At 35.0% G+C, this 18693-nt stretch overlaps 3 protein-coding genes across 10 annotated transcripts; 2 read left to right on the top strand and 1 right to left on the bottom strand.

Moving 5' to 3' along the window:
- Positions 1–208: 208 nt before the first annotated feature.
- On the top strand, positions 209–6588 carry LOC103502631 (uncharacterized). Of its 2 annotated transcripts, none has more exons than XM_008466644.3 (11): positions 209–748; positions 1069–1160; positions 1313–1506; positions 2284–2323; positions 3186–3267; positions 3363–3440; positions 3523–3648; positions 3981–4102; positions 5272–5311; positions 6112–6186; positions 6270–6588. In XM_008466644.3, the coding sequence occupies exons 1-11, from the start codon at positions 474–476 to the stop codon at positions 6433–6435; spliced, it is 1290 nt and encodes a 429-aa protein (XP_008464866.1). In that variant the 5' UTR covers positions 209–473; the 3' UTR covers positions 6436–6588. The 2 variants fall into 2 exon arrangements, with proteins under 2 accessions (XP_008464866.1, XP_008464865.1); XM_008466643.3 differs by having other exon boundaries at positions 222–748; positions 5239–5311.
- Positions 6589–9578: 2990 nt separating this feature from the next.
- Positions 9579–13953, bottom strand: LOC103502630 (uncharacterized). Of its 7 annotated transcripts, XR_007819437.1 has the most exons (9): positions 13334–13953; positions 12542–12631; positions 12347–12427; positions 12064–12195; positions 11654–11872; positions 11421–11466; positions 11241–11306; positions 10428–10473; positions 10199–10295 (listed from the first exon to the last, which is right to left on the bottom strand). XR_007819437.1 is itself a non-coding variant. In XM_051082071.1 (8 exons), exons 1-7 carry the CDS (start codon positions 13550–13552, stop codon positions 10469–10471), a joined length of 792 nt encoding a protein of 263 aa, XP_050938028.1. In that variant the 5' UTR covers positions 13553–13953; the 3' UTR covers positions 10199–10295; positions 10428–10468. The 7 variants fall into 7 exon arrangements, 4 of the variants coding, with proteins under 4 accessions (XP_050938026.1, XP_008464860.1, XP_050938028.1 ...); XR_007819438.1 differs by lacking the exons at positions 10428–10473; positions 11241–11306 and adding an exon at positions 9963–10019 and having other exon boundaries at positions 10203–10295; XR_007819439.1 differs by lacking the exons at positions 11241–11306; positions 11421–11466 and adding an exon at positions 9963–10019 and having other exon boundaries at positions 10203–10295.
- A 633-nt stretch (positions 13954–14586) lies between these two features.
- On the top strand, positions 14587–18619 carry LOC103502629 (pentatricopeptide repeat-containing protein At5g42310, chloroplastic). Its single transcript, XM_008466636.3, has 5 exons — positions 14587–16658; positions 17439–17591; positions 17695–17766; positions 17938–18112; positions 18324–18619. The coding sequence occupies exons 1-4, from the start codon at positions 14832–14834 to the stop codon at positions 18046–18048; spliced, it is 2163 nt and encodes a 720-aa protein (XP_008464858.1). The 5' UTR covers positions 14587–14831; the 3' UTR covers positions 18049–18112; positions 18324–18619.
- The last annotated feature ends 74 nt before the right edge of the window (positions 18620–18693 follow it).

Raw genomic sequence — 18693 nt, 5'->3', positions numbered from 1 at the left:
ATCCCACGCTAAGAACTATATTTACTCCTAAAATAAAAATGATATTAATGATTACAAGTTTGCGGATGGGAGAAGAAGATTAGTGTGCAGAAAGAAAGAGAAGTGACGGCTCATTTTGTGCCACGTGGATTGTCGAGTGGACTAGCGGGACCCCTTCTCCCCCATGCTCACGTGTTTGATTAAATCTCCAAATTTCCTTCTCTTCGCCGAGCCACCACCACCGATCTCATAACTCCGCCCCCACCCCCCCCGCCCTTCAAACTTCTAACCCCAATTTCTCTCATTCTTCCAATGCCTCTTTCTCTCCTCATCACATTCTTTCTTACTTCTATCTTCTTCTGAACTTCCACTCCCATTTTCCCTTATTCCTTCTTTGAATTCACTATCCACTCTTGATTCGCCTTTGCCTTTCCTCCCTTCTACGCACATTTCCTCTCTTACGTCTGTGTTTCCCCATGGAATTTTTGTAAGCAATGGCTGCCTCTTGCAGACTCGAGTCTTTTCGTTTGCCTTCCCATGGGGGCCCGGAGCTGCGGCGGCGGAGATGGAGGAGGATTTTGTTTGGGATTAATCGACTTGGGTTTACTCCTATTAGTTGCTGTTCTTCTGATTCTATGGTTCCGATACGCAGAGCTACTGGGTCTGGGAAGAGTGTCGAGAAGCAAGAAGATTGGCGTTTCGATCCCAAGAAACCCCCTCGTAGACTCCGTGTTCAAGCCACTCCCGCAATGCCCTTTGCCTCTCCTCAGTAAGTTGAAGTTTTGTATTTGAACTGGAAAACACTACTTTTTTTAATCAATTTTTGTTGCTTTCTTCTACCCTTTTTTTGTGCGATGCAATTGGATGAATTAGGTGGAGAATTTTAACTCCTTTTCGCTGGCATTCACTGGTATCGAGTGACTACTTCTTTCTTATTCTAGCTATGCATACGATGAATGACGTTTACACTGTATGGTTGGAACATGGGGATTATAGTTTGATTTAATGATCAATATTTACGCAAGTTATATATTGCTTTGGAATGTGTATCCACTCACGGGGTTGTTTGATCTTCTTGTTTCTCTGCAGATCTCGGTTTGTTTCCAAACCTGAAAAGTTTTATCCTCGATGCACTCCAAGGGGCTCTGGTCCACAGTCACGTGATACTCCGCCAAAAAGAGGTAATTCAAATTGCTTTATGGGATTCTCTTAGCAAGCCCAGGTAGTCTAAAAGAATATTTGTGTAGGCATTATATAAAATTTTCTGTTTTTAATGTTTGAATAATGGATCTTACTGAGTACTACTGATAAAATATACCTACCTCCGCTGTAGACACTGGTATTGCAAATGAGAAGGACTGGGGGATCAACCTGTTAAATGAAAATGTTAGTGAGTCTGGTACGAATGAAGATGGAAGTACTTGGTATCGGGAAAGTGGGGAGGACCTTGGTGAGAATGGATACAGATGTAGATGGACTAGAATGGGTGGTCAATCGCATGACGGTTACTCAGAATGGAAAGAAACGGTATTAATTTAGTATTTTTTTGTGTAATTGGCTTTGTTGTTGATCCAGAGTGAAGCATACTTAAGCATGTTGTAAATTAACTCTCTTAATAGGGAAACTCTGTGACAATCCATGGTTGTGGCCTTGGCCAATCTACATGGCAAAAAGAAACTCATGATTGTCACCCCTGTGCAAATATTTTTGTGTAAGCAAGTTAGAGTTCCTATTCTCACTTGAATAGTTTTTTCCACTCTCACGACTACAGTTGAATTGAATTTTCACTGTGGAACGTGTATGCGTGTGTTAATTCTCATCTTTCTTATCCGATTGAGTTTTAAGATTAGTACAAACGCAAACACACACACATTTGGGCATCTTCCTAGTTCCATAATGATGCTACACTAGTTCACATAGAATTGTAGTTTCCCCACTAAAGAAAAATTTGGTGAGCAACTATTAAATGGTCTCAATCAATTCAACTTGGGATGGGACATTGGTCATAAATATAACTCTCTGGATAAGATTTGAATTTTATGTTATTTTCAATACAGATAAGTCTCCACTAGGTTTTTTAGTTTATAATAAAACAATAGTTACCTCTGAACAGGGAAAATTCATCCATTTTCTGGTTAGTGCAGAGTTAGCAATTAACATCTTAATGAATTTTATGTAATATAAAAACTGCGCTATAAATCAAGCATCATAAAAAATTGTTGCCACTTTGACATTGTTTTTATAACTCTATGAAGTATCATCCCAGGTGACTGCATTTAATGGATTTATTGATCTCATTGACAGTGGTGGGAGAAAAGTGACTGGACTGGATACAAAGAGCTAGGTACTTTGCATCTTTTTCTCTTTTTGCTTGGGTATTTACAGAATCTAGCTCTTTGGAGAGAGTGGAAGGATACAGAAATTTTCTGTATAGTGATCTTATTGCTCAGACAATTACGCAATCTAGCTCTTTGGAGAGAGCAGAAGAGAATGTAGCTACCCTTATCCCCAGATTCTCTTCTACTCTCTCCAAAGAGCTAGATTCTGTAAAGGTCGAAGCAATGAGATCACTGTGGATATTGACTTGACTGTCAAGAACTGATGGTTGATGTACCTTTTAAAGTTAAACATGCGAAAATTGATTATTATTCGTTTCTCTGTGGTTGTATTGATTTTAGAATCACAAATTGCCTTTTCCTTTGCTTTTTAACTTAAGTGAAATTTCCTAGTACAAATCTCTATGAAGCACAAACAATTTAGCCTGGCTAGTAGTCCATGTTCGACACATGTTAGACACTTCTTTGACCCTTGTTAGTGCACTGGTTAAACATAGTGACAATAGGTTCAATATTTGTTAGACATCTTCAAACACCTGTTAAATATACTAAACAGACACATGTATGAAAAAAATAATTTTGAGAGCAAAATACATCAAAGTAGTTTTTGAAGCATATCAATACATAAACTCCTCAACTTAAAAATTTCCTTTGGTATAAAAATCATATATTTTAAAAATGTTTATTTTAATAAAATTATCCTTACCATGTCCAAGTCTTGGATCTTTTGAAATATGGTGTGTAGTTGTGTCATATCTGTGCTTCTAAGCCTATCGATATCATTTGTTGTCTCTTTAGCACCTCCTATCTTGCTCTTACTCACTGAATTCTATCTTGCTTGGCCTGACTGAACCTTTCATCCCCTGATAGGAGTGGAAAAATCAGGTAAAAATGTCGAAGGTGATTCATGGTGGGAAACATGGCAAGAAGTTCTTCATCAAGATGAATGGAGGTTTTTCTACTATTATAATACCCTTGCTCAATGACTTACAGGAGATCACTTCTTTTACCAAGTAAAATAAATACTCTGCAATTTTGATGGTGCAGTAATCTTGCAAGGATTGAGAGGAGTGCACAGAAACAAGCAAAATCTGGCACTGAAAATGCTGGATGGCATGAGAAATGGTGAGATCATATTCAATGCAGTTTAAGTTATGGGAATTAGGTTTGTAGTACAGAAAAGTTGTAATTTGTTCAAGTGATACAGGTGGGAGAAATACGATGCCAAAGGATGGACTGAGAAAGGAGCACATAAATACGGTAGATTGAATGAACAGTCATGGTGGGAGAAGTGGGGGGAGCATTATGACGGAAGAGGATCTGTTCTTAAATGGTTTTCCTCTACTCCTTGTTTTCACATTGTTTGCAACATATTCCTTGCTTGCATCATTTATGGATAATACAGTACGTATCTCATTGATGTGAGATATCTGGGTAATCTTATACTATATGCTTTGTTTATATCAGTCGGATATATGTTGTGTCACCGAAAAGCTTTCAGATATTGATAATAACTAAAGATGTTAGAATCAACTCCATTCTTATGCTGTTAAACGAAATACCTAAGCTACTTTCTTTGTTCTGTTTCAAATTTTGAATGGTTAAAGCTTCTTCAAATAGTTGTAGGTTGTTAATAGCAGATCTCTTTTTGTGCTTACTTCTCAGGACGGATAAGTGGGCTGAAACTGAACTAGGTACAAAATGGGGAGACAAATGGGAAGAGAAGTTCTTTTCTGGAATTGGTTCTCGACAAGGGGAGACATGGCATGTATCTCCTAGTGGTGAACGTAAGTTAATCTAGCGTCATATTAGATTCATCTAAATCTGGTAGTTCCATCAAATTTGTAATGGAAAAAAATTGTTTAATTGATGTTCAAGTGAATGTATCGAAAATCATTTCTTTGTGGGTTGGTTGCTATTGATTTCTTTGTTACACTATTTAACATGAACCTTTTGTTTTACTAAAACTAAAACGTTTAAATCTCTTCATATTACGATTCAATATAAGTTTTAAGTAAATATGCAAGTCTCAGTGTTTTTCATCTTGATATTCATTTTGAGAGAACCCTACTCTCTTCATTTCCATATTACTTCTATAAGTAACATTGCTTGCACCTCTTAATCTTTCTTAGTTTTAGTACATTGGTACAATAACATTTTTTTAAGAACATTAGTACAATAATTATGTATTTCTAAATTGCAACGTGTCTCTGTTCTCTTAAAAATATTTTTTTTTTAAGAGAAAATTTATTTATCATATGAAATCAAATATCTATATCACAACTCAGTCGATTGGCTTAAGCGACCAGCAAAATAAATAGATTGGGATTCTTTTATAACTTAATCTAATGGTTTTCATAAATTTTGTTCTTCTTAATCTATGATTGGTTTAGCTTTATTTAGTGCCCACCACCTAGGAACCATTGAGACTCGCATAGTGTTTGATTTCAAGTAAAGGCATGCTGTTGATTGGGTGGTAGTTTAATTTGTGCAATTCTTTTATGATTTATTCAATTTTATATATGTTTGAGACATTTAGAAGAGGATATTTGGGTCATATTTAAGAAGCTTAGAGTTCAAAAGTTCAATCCTATATTCAGATTGTTTTAGAAATGTGTTAGAGAAGCTAAGTTTATGTAGCTTATGTTGTTTAGTTTTAGATTTGTGATTGAGCGTCAAAAACTTTAGTTTATGCAACTTTGAGTTTGCTTTATTGGGGATTCATGATTGGGTTTCGAAAGCTTGAGTTTGTATTGTTGGTAAATGATTGTTATATTTATATGATTTCAATCAATTAAACATGTGGTGCAGCCAACCACCTTGGTCCCTTTTGTTGGCTACTATGACTTAATCCTTCTTTGGAAGCAATATTTGTGCTAAATCTTGTGTTGTGTTTTGGATTTTCTGTTGGTTATGAGAGAAGTGGAACTAACTGCCTTCCCGTCACATGTACAAGGTTGGTCAAGAACGTGGGGCGAAGAACACTTCGGAAATGGGTAAGGTTCAAGCTAACTAATGGCATTATAGATTTTGCAATTAACATGCTGAACATTATCACCATTTCGATCGTATCAGGCACTGTTGAGTCGCTTTTATGTGGATAAATTACCTCTGCGTTACCCCTCTGCATATCTTAGATTAGTATGTGTTTAGAAATGCTTTTGGGATTGGGTTTTATAACAAGTGAAAACAGTTTTAGAAGGTTGAGAAGAAAAATGATTCCAAACACACAAAATCATAGGCCCTGTTTTCTCACAATATTTTGGTAAGTTTAATCTTTCATGCATTCCAAATTTCCAAAGAAAAATCAAGTTTTAATGTCCCATATGGAAACCATTTGATTTTTAAAAATTGTATTTCTTTTCTCTCAACTTCTTACTCAGATTTCATATTTCAAATATAAGCATTTGAGTTCTATGGTTTCCAAAAACAAAAACAATATTTTTGGAAAGTACTTTTTTTAGCTTTCAAAATTTAACTTTAATTTTGACAACACTCCTAAAATGTATATAATAAACTTAGAAACTAACAACGGATATCAAATGGGCCCAAAATAACCTTTTTAGTTTTCAAAATTTGACATTTTCTAATACATTTTAAAGAAGTAGGTAATAAGAAAAGAAAACTATGGGTAGAAGTATAATTTGTGAGCATAATTTTTAAAATTTGAAATGAAAAAACAAAGTCAAAATCAACGAGGCTTTGCTATATGAGCAATCTGCTTTAGAAGCTTCTTGCTTTGCTTACATTATAGCCGTGTTACTAGCTAATAATATTACCATTATTCTGTACGCAGTAAAGTGCACAAATATGGGAAGAGTACGACAGGGGAAAGTTGGGATATTGTGGTGGATGAAGAAACATATTATGAGTAAGTTTTCTCATGGCCAAGTGCAACTTATCTACAAACTTAAGGATCAATGACATGTTAACAAGCTTGCACTTTCATTGAAGGGCTGAACCTCACTACGGATGGGCAGATGTAGTTGGCGACTCCAGTCAGTTGCTGTCAATAGAAGCTCGAGAGAGGCCACCCGGTGTCTACCCAAATCTCGACTTTGGATCAACTCCCCCTGCTCCAACCGAGGAACCACCACAAGAATTGCCTCCTTCAGAATGAAGAGTTGGTGATTTCTAGGCCCTCATTTCTGGTTTAGTTGTTTAGGATTTTTTTTTTCCAAATCCATTTATTTTGGAAATATGTGATTTCAGTTTATTATCGTGAAGAACTACGTTTATTCATTCTTTAATGTTATCAATTTCTTGAGTTCCATTTGCATGACATGCCATAACTATTTGACTCAAAGCTTTTGTCATTGGATCGACCATTCACACCTATTGCCAATTCCAAATGCTCCTATCGCTGGGGCTTATTGGAGGATGCAGCCTTTCTTAACTCGTTGTCTTCACAATACAATGGAGCTACAGTGAAATTTGGTTAGCAATTGAAATACATCAGATAATTATTTTTCGGAGAGTTACAGGCATAGGGGGAACCCATACTTGGTCTAAACAAGGGTGTGACAAGATAATACGAAGGTATTTGAACTCCGAGGTAAATTCGACATTGTTGTACAATCTGTAAAACCAAATCATGTTTTGAAACCCACGAATAGTTTTTCCTTCTTTAGAAGCAGATATTTTACTTCATTGCACTTCTGATCTTGGAAATTCTTTTTGGACCTATCCTTGGTGTAGCTTCTTCTAAATTGGCTGATTCATTTGAAGAAGATTTGGAAGGGATAAGTTAAGAACCATTTTAGTCTCTAAGACTAGTCTATTTCAATTTGGCCCGGTGACTCTCAAAATGTTTGAAATCAATTTATATCTTGAAAAATATAGTAAAATGAGTCAAAATATTTACAAAATATAATAAAATTTTAGAATAGGATATTATAATACGTAGATTATAAAAATCTTTGAATTATTATGGTTTATATTTGAAGTATGGATTATTATAGTCTGTATCTAAGATGTTGATTATTTTAGTTTGTATTATAATAGTCGTATTCAATGCATTTAATCTTGTATAATCTTTTTTTTTTGTATTATTATTCTTTACCATAATTATGTACATGAAATATGACTTTTTGGAAACACAATTAAAAAATATATGTTCCACTAATTTATATAACATTAACTGTGTTTTAATTTATATAAAAGATTATATATTTTTTTGTCATTTTTGAAAATACATTAAAAAATGTATGAATTCATGTCTTTCCTTTCGTAAAGCACCCTTGTTTGGAGGTACAAAATTGGTTCTAAAATAAAACATACAACTCATAATTATCCTACACTTTTTTAGTTAATTTTTTAACTTATTGATTTTTTATTCTTGCTAGATTTTGAAATAAAATCCCAAAGACTTTTGTCATTTTAACTAATACAAGAAAGATGACAGTTTTCTTTTCTAATCATAATATGTTAATATATTTTTTTATCAAAATATATTTGAGGAATAAAAAATAGAAAATTTGAATTTTAGTTAGGTGTACCATCGAATTTCACTTTTATTTGGAATGACTTATAAAAGAAAGTTTTTAAAAAATTCAATATTTAAACCCTTCCGACAAATACTTCTTAAAATAAAAATATGAATGTATTTGACAATTTTCAAGTATTTTTATTAAAAATTTTCAAGTTGATTGGTGGCAACAAGAGGTTGGTTGGCAGCGGCTGTCAGAATTTGTTGTCGGAAGTTTTCGGGTGAAGTTACTAAAGTGGTGGTCAGAGATTAACCGAAAATGATCACCAAAAGTAGTGTACGAAAGTTGGCTAACGAACTTTCCAACCCTTGAAACAAATACTCACTTGCGATTGAAGAATAGTAATGATGATTATTTGAAATTCTAATTCTAATCTTCAACTAAAATTAAACTTACTTCGAAAATTAGTGAGTTATTATAGCCCAGTTCACCTCACTCCAATCCATATCCTAGATACTCGATAGAAACTATCAATGGTAGACTTCTATAAGTATCTACCTTAGTACTGATAAAAACTAATAGAGATCTATTAGTATCTATCAATGTCATTGATAGAATTTCAAATTTTGTGTTATTTCGTAAATATTTTGTCAAATTTATTATTTTTTACAATTTCTCCATTTTCAACCTATTCTGGAATTAGTCTCTATTATTACTTTAGTAATTTTTAATTAAGAAAAGACCTAAGTGTATCTTTTAAAAGTTTATGGGTGGGTTATTAGACTTTTTTTAAAAAATAAAATTAATGGCTATGTAATAACTCATAAGGTACTAAATTATCTAAAAACAAAATTGTTTTCGATCCAAACATAAATCAATTGCTCAAGATACTAATCACTATTTAAGATGTCTATGGTTAGATTTAAGAATGGATAAATTATAACTATCATAATAATAAAGATAAATGAGAAGAACCACCCGTAAAGTGAACTAGTAATAACAATTATACCATCGATATGGTGTATATATATATTTTTAATAAACATACCTTTAGAAAACATGGTTTGAGTCTAAAAATGCAAAATAATTAAAAGTACTTACCTTTTAGTTGGTTGGAAACAAGATTTAAATTCAACTCTATATGACATTTGTTTAGTAAAGGACTGTTAATGGATGATATTAATATTAATATATATTTAAACAATCTATGGAGAGTTTACATGTTATTTTATAGACGGACACAAGAGGTAAAGAAGCTTTTAACATAAACTGGCCAAACTCAAATAAAAAAAACTCATTAAGTTATAACTTAAAAGTTCAATAATTAAATGTTACAATCAAATTTAGTTGACTGTAGAGTGTTGGTTTGACCAGATTACAGCAGCCTTTCCAATTTAGATAAACAATTTTAGAATAGCTCATTTAATATGCTGTTTCTCGTATGCTGCTTTTTGTTTTTTGTTTTCAATTTTGATGATATGGTAGAACCTATAAAGGAACCAAAGGTTAAAGGCTTTCAATGGCGGAGATGAACAGTTCACTTTGTAATTTCCTTCACCTTCACCACAGATTTCTACCAAATGCTCCCAAAGAGAGCTAAAAACTACATGACATTGAGATCTATTCCTAGCAAATTAGACACCAAAGTCAGGCTCAACAATAGATACAAAACATCGGCAAACCAATGTAATACCAATACTTGTAGTTAGCTCATTGTTAAATCCATGCCTCAAGTTCCAATCCCTTTTAGTCACAGGTTTGAAACTCATAAAAAGAAATCCAATTTTTGCCATTTACCTTGCAATTGTTCAACCAGAGAATAAAAATAAGGAAATAAATAAAACGTGAGAGGAAAATTTTTTATATAGTTAATGTGTGCTGAATCTCAAGTTGCCGAAACTTACAACAGTCCAAGAAACTTCATTCTTTTAGGTTTACAAAAGGGTCGTAACAGTTAGATAATGGGTGGCAATGAAGATGTTTCCACCTTCCAAACAATGAACATATAGTTTAGTTGTCTTATGAACTTAACAATAGCGTCCAGCTGAAGGCCTACCAAAAACTCAAATTTCAGGCCTTCTAGTGCTTAATTCCCTCTACCTAGCTTGCTGGCTTACACAGTTTCTCCAGGAGGTAATTCTGCCAGCTTGGGTGAACTCCCCAGAATTCTTTCCATGTCGAATCGAACTTCAATGTTGCGAATGCTGTACCCGACCACCATTAGCCAATACAGAAGCTTTGCCAGCTCCGGTGCTGTTGTCTCCGTTACACTTGTCTGTAATACAAAGGTGCATAACATATGGAGAAAGTTCAGATACAACTTCGTAATGCTCTGCTTCATTATGAAGTAAATCAGTTAAACTTGGTTTAGTTCTCAACTGAACTAGTTAAATTGATCATCGACCCAGGGCAATGACAGTTATAAAAAAGGATAGAGAACATTTTTCCGGACACAGACCTTCATTTGACCTGGATCTGAAACCACTAATAGGCGCTTTATGAATGTATTCATTGCAACTACAGCATCCTCACCAGCGCTACTTGTCAACTCCTACATTTGTGGTAATCAAAGGTTGAGACCGTGCTAGAGATTGCATAATATCAGCAAGGGTCAAAGAACTAATTCAATGAACCATTAGTGCTTATTTAGATTCAGAATAATAAAATTAAGGAAGCAACTAACTTGAAAGGGGCTTAATCAATATAACATGGTTGCATAGTTCACTACACTGAAAAAAGAGGCAGGATCCAGATGAGTAAGCCATGCTTTATAACATGATTCTAGATAGAAGAGAACTCGTATGCATGCAGTATCAAATGATTTTCTTTTTCCTTGAAGGAACCAGAGAATGAAATATAAATTATACTGAAATCAAAAAAAGAAAAAAGAAAAAAGAAAAAAAAAGAGAATAAGATCTTGTGCAACTCCATCTTGAGAATATTCAAAACCAAATTAATATCAGTCGTTAAGTATCCTTCAATTCCTTTGAAATTTCATTCCAGATTGAGATTTGTACAGACAAAAGAAATTGCCTCAATCACCATAAATTAAGATCTAATTGTGTTTCAGTAGTCTATAAAAATAGAGGCTTCGGGGTTGTTATTTTAGTGTTGTCTTGAAGAACTTCATCAATTTTATTTTGATGTTCAAAGTTTGTCTTGGTGATTTGGTGTTTAGCACGGTCGCGTATCTCCGTTTTCCAACATCTTTGCTCTTCAGCTTCTCTTGGGTCTCCCCTCCTTCGGTCTTGTTTGCTCAGAGCTTATCATTCTTGGCCTTTACTTTGGTGTTTTGTTTGAATTATTTTCTTTTTGGTTCTTCGTAGAGGATTTATATTTATTTGAGTGATTATTTATGCCTTTTGTATTCCTGCTTTTAGTTCTTTTATTTCTTTGCAGCCTTGTATCTATAGAGCATTAGTCTCTTCCATTATTTCAACAAAAAAATTTCCTTGTTTCCAAAAGAGGTAAAAAAAAAAAAAAAAAGAATACTCACTACCAAGATTATTTGCTAATGGCTTCTTTACTTCTAAACCTCACGGATAATAGTTCATCCTAAAAGCTGTGGGTCAAGGAATAGCATTTAAATTACAAGATATCTTCTATCAATTAAAAGTGCATTTGGTTTGACAACCATATCACTTATATCTTGGAGCAAAAGTGTCAGTATCATCACCTTTGTTATAACAAGGACTTTTCGATATGTTAATGGGAAGTATTTCCTGTTTCAGGAATAAAAGAGAATCACTTTTTCCCATCATAGACAATCACTTTTGTAACAGATGACTAGGTGAGGTTGCAAGTTCAGGAGACTCACATACCAGATAAGTAATCAACAATGTAATTGGCAGTCAAGAAGGCCAACAAAGGCAAAAGGCTAATAAACAAATGAAGAGAAGTTTTTCTTACCTTTAGATTTTGGGGTTCAAGTGTTTTGAGATATTCCAAGAGTTCATTTTGCCCATTTGCAGATTTTCTACCTACTTGACGATTCAGTTCCTCGATCTCTGCTTCAAGTAATTCTATGTACCTTTTGGCATCAATTCTCTCCAGACCAGATACATTATTCCACCTGATAACTTCACCTGTGACATTCTTTTGCGTACCAGCTGCATAATTTGAATCATCCTGAACAATCACGGGATTAATGCATACATAACTTTTTAGTGTCAACAGAAGATGCACATTAAAAGATTGACAGTATTTTAGATGTGAATTACTTCTTGTGGGGGAGCAAACTAATGGGAAAGGTCAACTCCAGAGTGACAATATTTAGAAGTAAAATCCTTTCAAAAAACTATATAAACTATTCAAGCTACCTTTGCATCCTTTGGTTCTGGGAGAGCAACCTGCTCTAAACTTTGCTGCAGTTCCAAGCGATTTTGAGCATTTTTAAACATGTATCCAGTCATCATTACACTATACATGAGCTGTGCAAGATTTTCAGCAACCTGAACCAAATATTAGAACTTCAACATAGTTGTATAGAAATTTTATTTAAAGGTTATGCAGCCTGTACTTACCAAATATTAATTGTACAACAAATATTTGGCCATTTAGGTGACTTCGAATGTAAGAATTACACAACTAGTATATACGTACTGTGGTGACAGTAACTGCAAAAAACTGAGGAGGTAGAGTTCCAATCATATTTGTGACTGTTTGGCGCATTGCTTCGACAACCTAAAAAGGAACCGGAGAGGTATAAAATTACCAGAGAAAGTTATGGAGTTGAAAATGAAAGTAAGCTGAACCCTATTTCAAAGAAATTGGTATTAATTCCAATTGAAAATCCACCTGTTGTGGTGCCCTCTGAACAAACAATTCCATGAATTCTGGCTGGACATTTTTAACATATTCCAGCAGGATGTCTCTCCGACTTTTTGGCTGCCAATTCCATAAAAGATTTCAAACAATCGTAGAAATTCAAATATAAAAAACATAAAAGGAGTGTTTGGGAGCATTGACTAGATTTCACTTGAGTTGGTTTTTTAACCCAACTGAACTTCGCCAACTTTAATAGCGTTTACTATTGAAGTTTGCACATTTATTGAGTAATTACTTCTTTCCCTCTATCTCTCCCGCATCCAATGTATCCAATGACTCTACTGCCGACTACCACTGACAACCAACTACGGTGATAATCAGCTCCAAAAGGAACTAATTATAATAAAACAGCCATCGGGTTCATCAAGATGACAAGAAAAAAACATCTAAATTATTTTTTTTTAAAAGAATCCATTATCAACAATTTATAGACAGTATCACATCACTTAATATCTAGTATCTTGTAAAAGCTCTACGATGAAATTGAATAAAGCATCCACATTTTCAATGTTTGCCCGTGATATCATACGTAAGAACGTAAGCTCACATCCATCAGCTCCAATATTTTGGACAAACAAGATTCATTATGAGAAACATTGACTCAGACTATTCCCACTAAATAAAGTACACCCAGAAGCCTACGTTACTAGAATACTTCAAACTTATGAAGTTTCAGTTGACATTTTGACAGCATACCCGTTAACTATACAATCCATACGCAAGATGAAAGAAGCAAAGAAGCAGAGAGGGAGAAGGAAATACCAAAGTACCGTTGGGAGGCTTGGAATCAGCAGAGGAGGCATCGGAATTGTCGCTCTTGGAAGAGTCGTAAGCGCGGAGTCGGAACGAGACACCATTTCGGGGCTTCAAAGGGAAGGAAATTAAAGAGAAGCGAGGAAAAGCAAAGGAAGAAGAAGAAGATGATGGGGGAAAAGAGAATTTAGTGGTGGGAAAGGAGGGTTTAAGAGTCAACGAAGACATGGTATAGCTCCGTTGTTGAAAAGTGTAAAGAACAGATTGATTAAAGTAGAATATATATATATATATATATATATATATATATATATATATATATATATATATATAAGTTGGGTGTACTGAAAGAGTTGAGCTGGGGAAAGTGGAGACCTAAAATGGTCTAAATTATCATCATCGCCATTAGAGAAGGCCGAAATGAAAATTATTGCAGGAGAGCTGGTGTTCGCACGTTTACGATATTTCAGAATTCAGATCATAATCAGGTAGAAGAAAGGTTATTGAATGATGAATTTAGCTGCCTCCTCTCTAGTATCTTAATGTTTCTCTCTCGAAGGCTTGTTTTGATTGATTTCTTAAAGAATAATGATTATCTAACTTAAAATTAAAGTAATAACTTATTGTTTTAAAAGCTCTCTAAATATTCGATCATAATCTACTAAAATATTTTAGATCATTGTTTGTATCTCCATGCCCAATTATTATTTCTTATTACTTCTTACCCATATTGGCATTTTCTTCTTTCATTCAATGATATAAACTAAAGTTTATAAGATGAATAAATCAATTGATCAAAAATATTAAAAAGTATAAAATTATCACGGAGACAAAAGTTGATTTATCCTTATCAATAAGATAAACAAACCATTAAAGAAATAGTAGTTGACCATAAACGAGAACATATTATAGACATCCTCCATAAAGCAAAACTATTTACAACCATGTTTTGAGATCGAATAATAGAAATATTCAATTTTTTCAGTATTGTGGGAAATGACTAAACACTTTCAATTAAAACAAAATAGTTTTTCACTGGTCCGTTGACTATAACGACTGAGTTTTTACTATAAACACATTTTTTTTATACAAAAGAACACGAGGGTAAAACCAAATTCTATCGTTGCTATGCAACAACCATTTAAATTACATAATTTGATTATCTATCTAGATTTCAACAAACAAAAATAAAATAGCACACTAATTAAAAATATTATTAAATTGGTTGCAAGTCTACCCATTAGACCAAGAATTTAAAAATCATTATATTTTTATAAAAAATATCTATGAGTGTGGAAATAAATATTGCAATCTACGAGGATATGTATATCATATGTTACGTAACGACGACGTTTAAGATAATAAACTCTATGCCATGTATTATCAATCCGTTCCCAGACTTACTTTGCCGGCGGCAGGAGTAATCGAGCCTTCATTTCCACTGCCTTGAGAAGGCGCCGTTGCCATTGCAAATTTTCCGATTAACCAAATTCAATTATCCGATAACATGCTTCTTCTTTCACCATTGCCACTCTCCACTCGCTTTCCTGCAACTCATTTATCTTCTCCCGCCGTCTTCCTCCACCACCACAACCCCCATATTACAACAACCCATCTCTCATTTTCCTTCATCTCCGCCGCCGCTGCAGCCACCTCCTCCTCCGTTGTCACTTGTTACACTTCATCCGACAACCTCGAGTTCGACGTTTTCGAAGACGACCCAGTTTCCCTTCAGAGTCGCCGATACGACTTCACTCCTCTCCTCGACTTCCTTTCCCGGTCTTCGGCCTATCCCAAGTCCGATTCCGATACCGATTCGGAAGTGGAATTTGACTTTACTTTGAACTCTGGTTCTGACTCTGATACAGCTTCTCCGACCTCCCTCGACCCCACCGAGTTTCAGCTTGCTGAGGCCTACAGGGCCGTCCCGGCGCCTCTCTGGCACTCTCTGCTTAAGTCTCTTTGCTCTTCTTCCTCTTCGATTGGGCTAGGTTATGCGGTGGTTTCGTGGCTTCAGAAGCATAATTTGTGTTTCTCTTATGAATTGCTTTACTCGATTCTCATTCATGCACTTGGCCGCTCTGAGAAGCTCTATGAAGCTTTTATTCTCTCCCAGAAGCAAACCCTAACGCCCTTAACGTATAATGCTCTCATTGGTGCTTGTGCTCGCAATAATGATTTGGAGAAGGCTCTAAATTTGATGTCTAGGATGCGACAGGATGGTTTCCAATCTGATTTTGTCAACTATAGTTTGATAATTCAGTCGCTTACCCGCACGAATAAGATTGATATCCCAATCTTGCAAAAGCTTTACGAAGAGATTGAGTCTGATAAAATTGAGCTCGATGGGCTGCTCCTTAATGATATCATATTGGGCTTTGCGAAAGCTGGAGATCCCAACCGAGCTCTGTATTTCTTGTCCATGGTACAGGCGAGTGGTTTAAACCCCAAAACTTCTACGTTCGTTGCGGTTATTTCTGCATTGGGAAATCATGGACGGACAGAGGAAGCCGAGGCTATATTTGAGGAAATGAAAGAAGGTGGATTGAAACCAAGAATTAAGGCTTTCAATGCACTTCTTAAAGGTTATGCTAGAAAGGGTTCTCTTAAAGAAGCAGAATCTATTGTTTCAGAGATGGAAAAGAGTGGATTATCACCGGACGAGCACACATATGGTCTTCTCGTTGATGCTTATGCAAATGTGGGCAGATGGGAAAGTGCTAGGCATCTGTTGAAACAAATGGAAGCTAGAAATGTACAGCCAAATACCTTTATTTTTAGTAGGATTTTAGCTAGTTATCGAGACCGTGGCGAATGGCAGAAAACATTTGAAGTTTTGAGGGAAATGAAGAACAGTAATGTCAAACCCGATAGGCATTTTTACAACGTCATGATTGATACTTTCGGGAAGTTCAATTGCCTTGATCATGCGATGGAAACATATGACCGGATGCTCTCTGAGGGGATTGAACCAGATGTTGTTACTTGGAACACACTTATAGATTGTCATCGTAAGCACGGATACCACGACAGGGCTGCAGAATTGTTCGAGGAAATGCAGGAGCGTGGTTATTTACCTTGCCCCACAACATACAATATTATGATCAACTCATTGGGCGAGCAGGAAAAGTGGGACGAGGTGAAAATCTTGTTAGGAAAGATGCAGAGTCAGGGGTTACTTCCCAATGTGGTAACATACACTACACTTGTTGATATATATGGACATTCAGGGAGGTTTAACGATGCAATTGACTGCTTGGAGGCCATGAAGTCTGCTGGGTTGAAACCCTCCGCGACAATGTATAATGCCTTAATCAATGCCTTTGCTCAAAGAGTATGTCATCCTTCCCACATTTCATCTCGCAAATCGTTTGTTATAAATTTTATTCTCTGAAAAATTGATAATTATATGTTCTAATTCAAATAAAAAGATATTTGCTGTTGGAATATATTGCCATGTATTATGTTATTTATTCATACTTTTTTCTCTATTGCTGATATGTATTACAAATGGATGGAAAATTTTGGAACAAAATAATATCATACATAATATCATTGCTTGACAACATGATACTGCTAATCGCCCTATTTCATTTTATCAATTCATTTTTCTTTTCTAAAAAAAACATGATACTGCCAATCATCAGACTCAATGCGAAGTTGAGAAAATTGATGATGCACAATTGTACTGGAATATTGTAAGATGTTTCTTTTGGTTTCCATTTGTGCTTCACGTCTTGATAAACAGATTGAATATGTAATTAAATAGCAGTAATCTTTACATTTAGCGAAAGTTGCATTGTATCCTCTTTCTCAATTAACTTGGCACGTGAGCTACATATTTTTTACTTTTGTGATATTTTTAAAGGTTGCCTATATTTTTTTCTGTTTTGTTATTGGCTATAGTTATTGGGAGCAGAAACAAGTTTACCATACGATTTGGAGCCAATAGTTCTGAGTAATATTTTTGTATGAATGGGCTCATCTGTAATTGGCCGATCACCAGATTTGCCTCTCTAATCATGGTTATAGTCATAAGTTTATGCATCCGAATATACATTTCAAATTGTTCTTGAATATGCATTTAGTGTTCTTCCACTTTATCATTTGGCAGGGTTTGTCAGAGCAGGCAGTAAATGCATATAGAGTTATGATATCAGATGGATTAAGGCCCAGTCTCTTGGCTCTTAATTCATTGATCAATGCATTTGGCGAAGATAGGAGAGACATGGAAGCCTTTTCAATCTTGCAATACATGAAGGAAAATGTAAGTGTAGTGTATTTCAATAACTTCTGCATTTTTCCGTTCTCAAATCAAGAATAAAGCTTTTCCATTCATCACCCGAACTCATTTGGTCGTACAACTGCAGGATGTGAAGCCTGATGTTGTCACATATACAACACTTATGAAAGCTTTGATTCGTGTTGACAAATTTGACAAGGTAGAAGAACATGACCCTCCAGCTTGTTTTTCATAATTTGGTCATGTTATTTTATGCATATATTTTGCTTATTTGGCAAATATGATCTCTGACTATTCATTACATTTGAGCCTACTTAAACGTCTTTTTGTATATAACTATTAACTAGAAAGTGCATTATTTGAGTTCCAGGTTCCGGCTGTGTATGAAGAGATGATTTTGTCTGGATGTACTCCTGATGGAAAGGCTAGAGCCATGTTGCGATCTGCCCTCAGATACATGAAGCGTACACTAAGCTTGTAGTTGCCCGCTCGATCATGCAACCATGCACCTTGGATTTGCATGATTTGAACCAACCAATACATAGGTACGCACTAAAGGCCTTAAGATGTGATGCTTTTGGCAGTTTCAAAGAATTGGTACCAGAATCTGTAGCGCACTTTCTTGATAAATTGGCATCAAAGTCAACAATTTCTTAATCCATGTGTTGAAATATGAATTGATGTTCATAATTTTATGTACACTGTTTCACCGACTCATGACTAATGTTTTATATCTCCCCTGGAATGGTTTTGCAGGAATTGCCAATTCAAACTGAAACATACCCTCATGATTTGGAGTAAGGTTTGATGTTACACAAATAGTATGGCACTATACCAGCAGAAAGTAGCATTTCTTAAGTAAAACTCTCAATGCTCGCCCCTCCTTTTTCCCCCTGAAATGATACAGATCCGAACCACCCCACCCGACCACCAGATGATGGATCTTAGAAAAACCAGGCAAATCCCCATCTGTTGATCATTCTTGTATTATTGTTTATAACATTCACCATTCTTAGTTATACGGTAAAATGCAGAAGAAATAATTGATCCAAGGACCTCACCTCAATGCATGTTTTCTTTTCATTCTTGTTAGTTTTGCGCTAAATTAGCCAATGTTTCTGTATAG

Source organism: Cucumis melo, chromosome 3 (assembly GCF_025177605.1).
Source record: "Cucumis melo cultivar AY chromosome 3, USDA_Cmelo_AY_1.0, whole genome shotgun sequence".
Lineage (NCBI taxonomy): Eukaryota > Viridiplantae > Streptophyta > Magnoliopsida > Cucurbitales > Cucurbitaceae > Cucumis > Cucumis melo.
The sequence above is the reverse complement of the archived record's forward strand: the minus strand, read 5'-3'. Positions and strand labels throughout refer to the sequence as shown.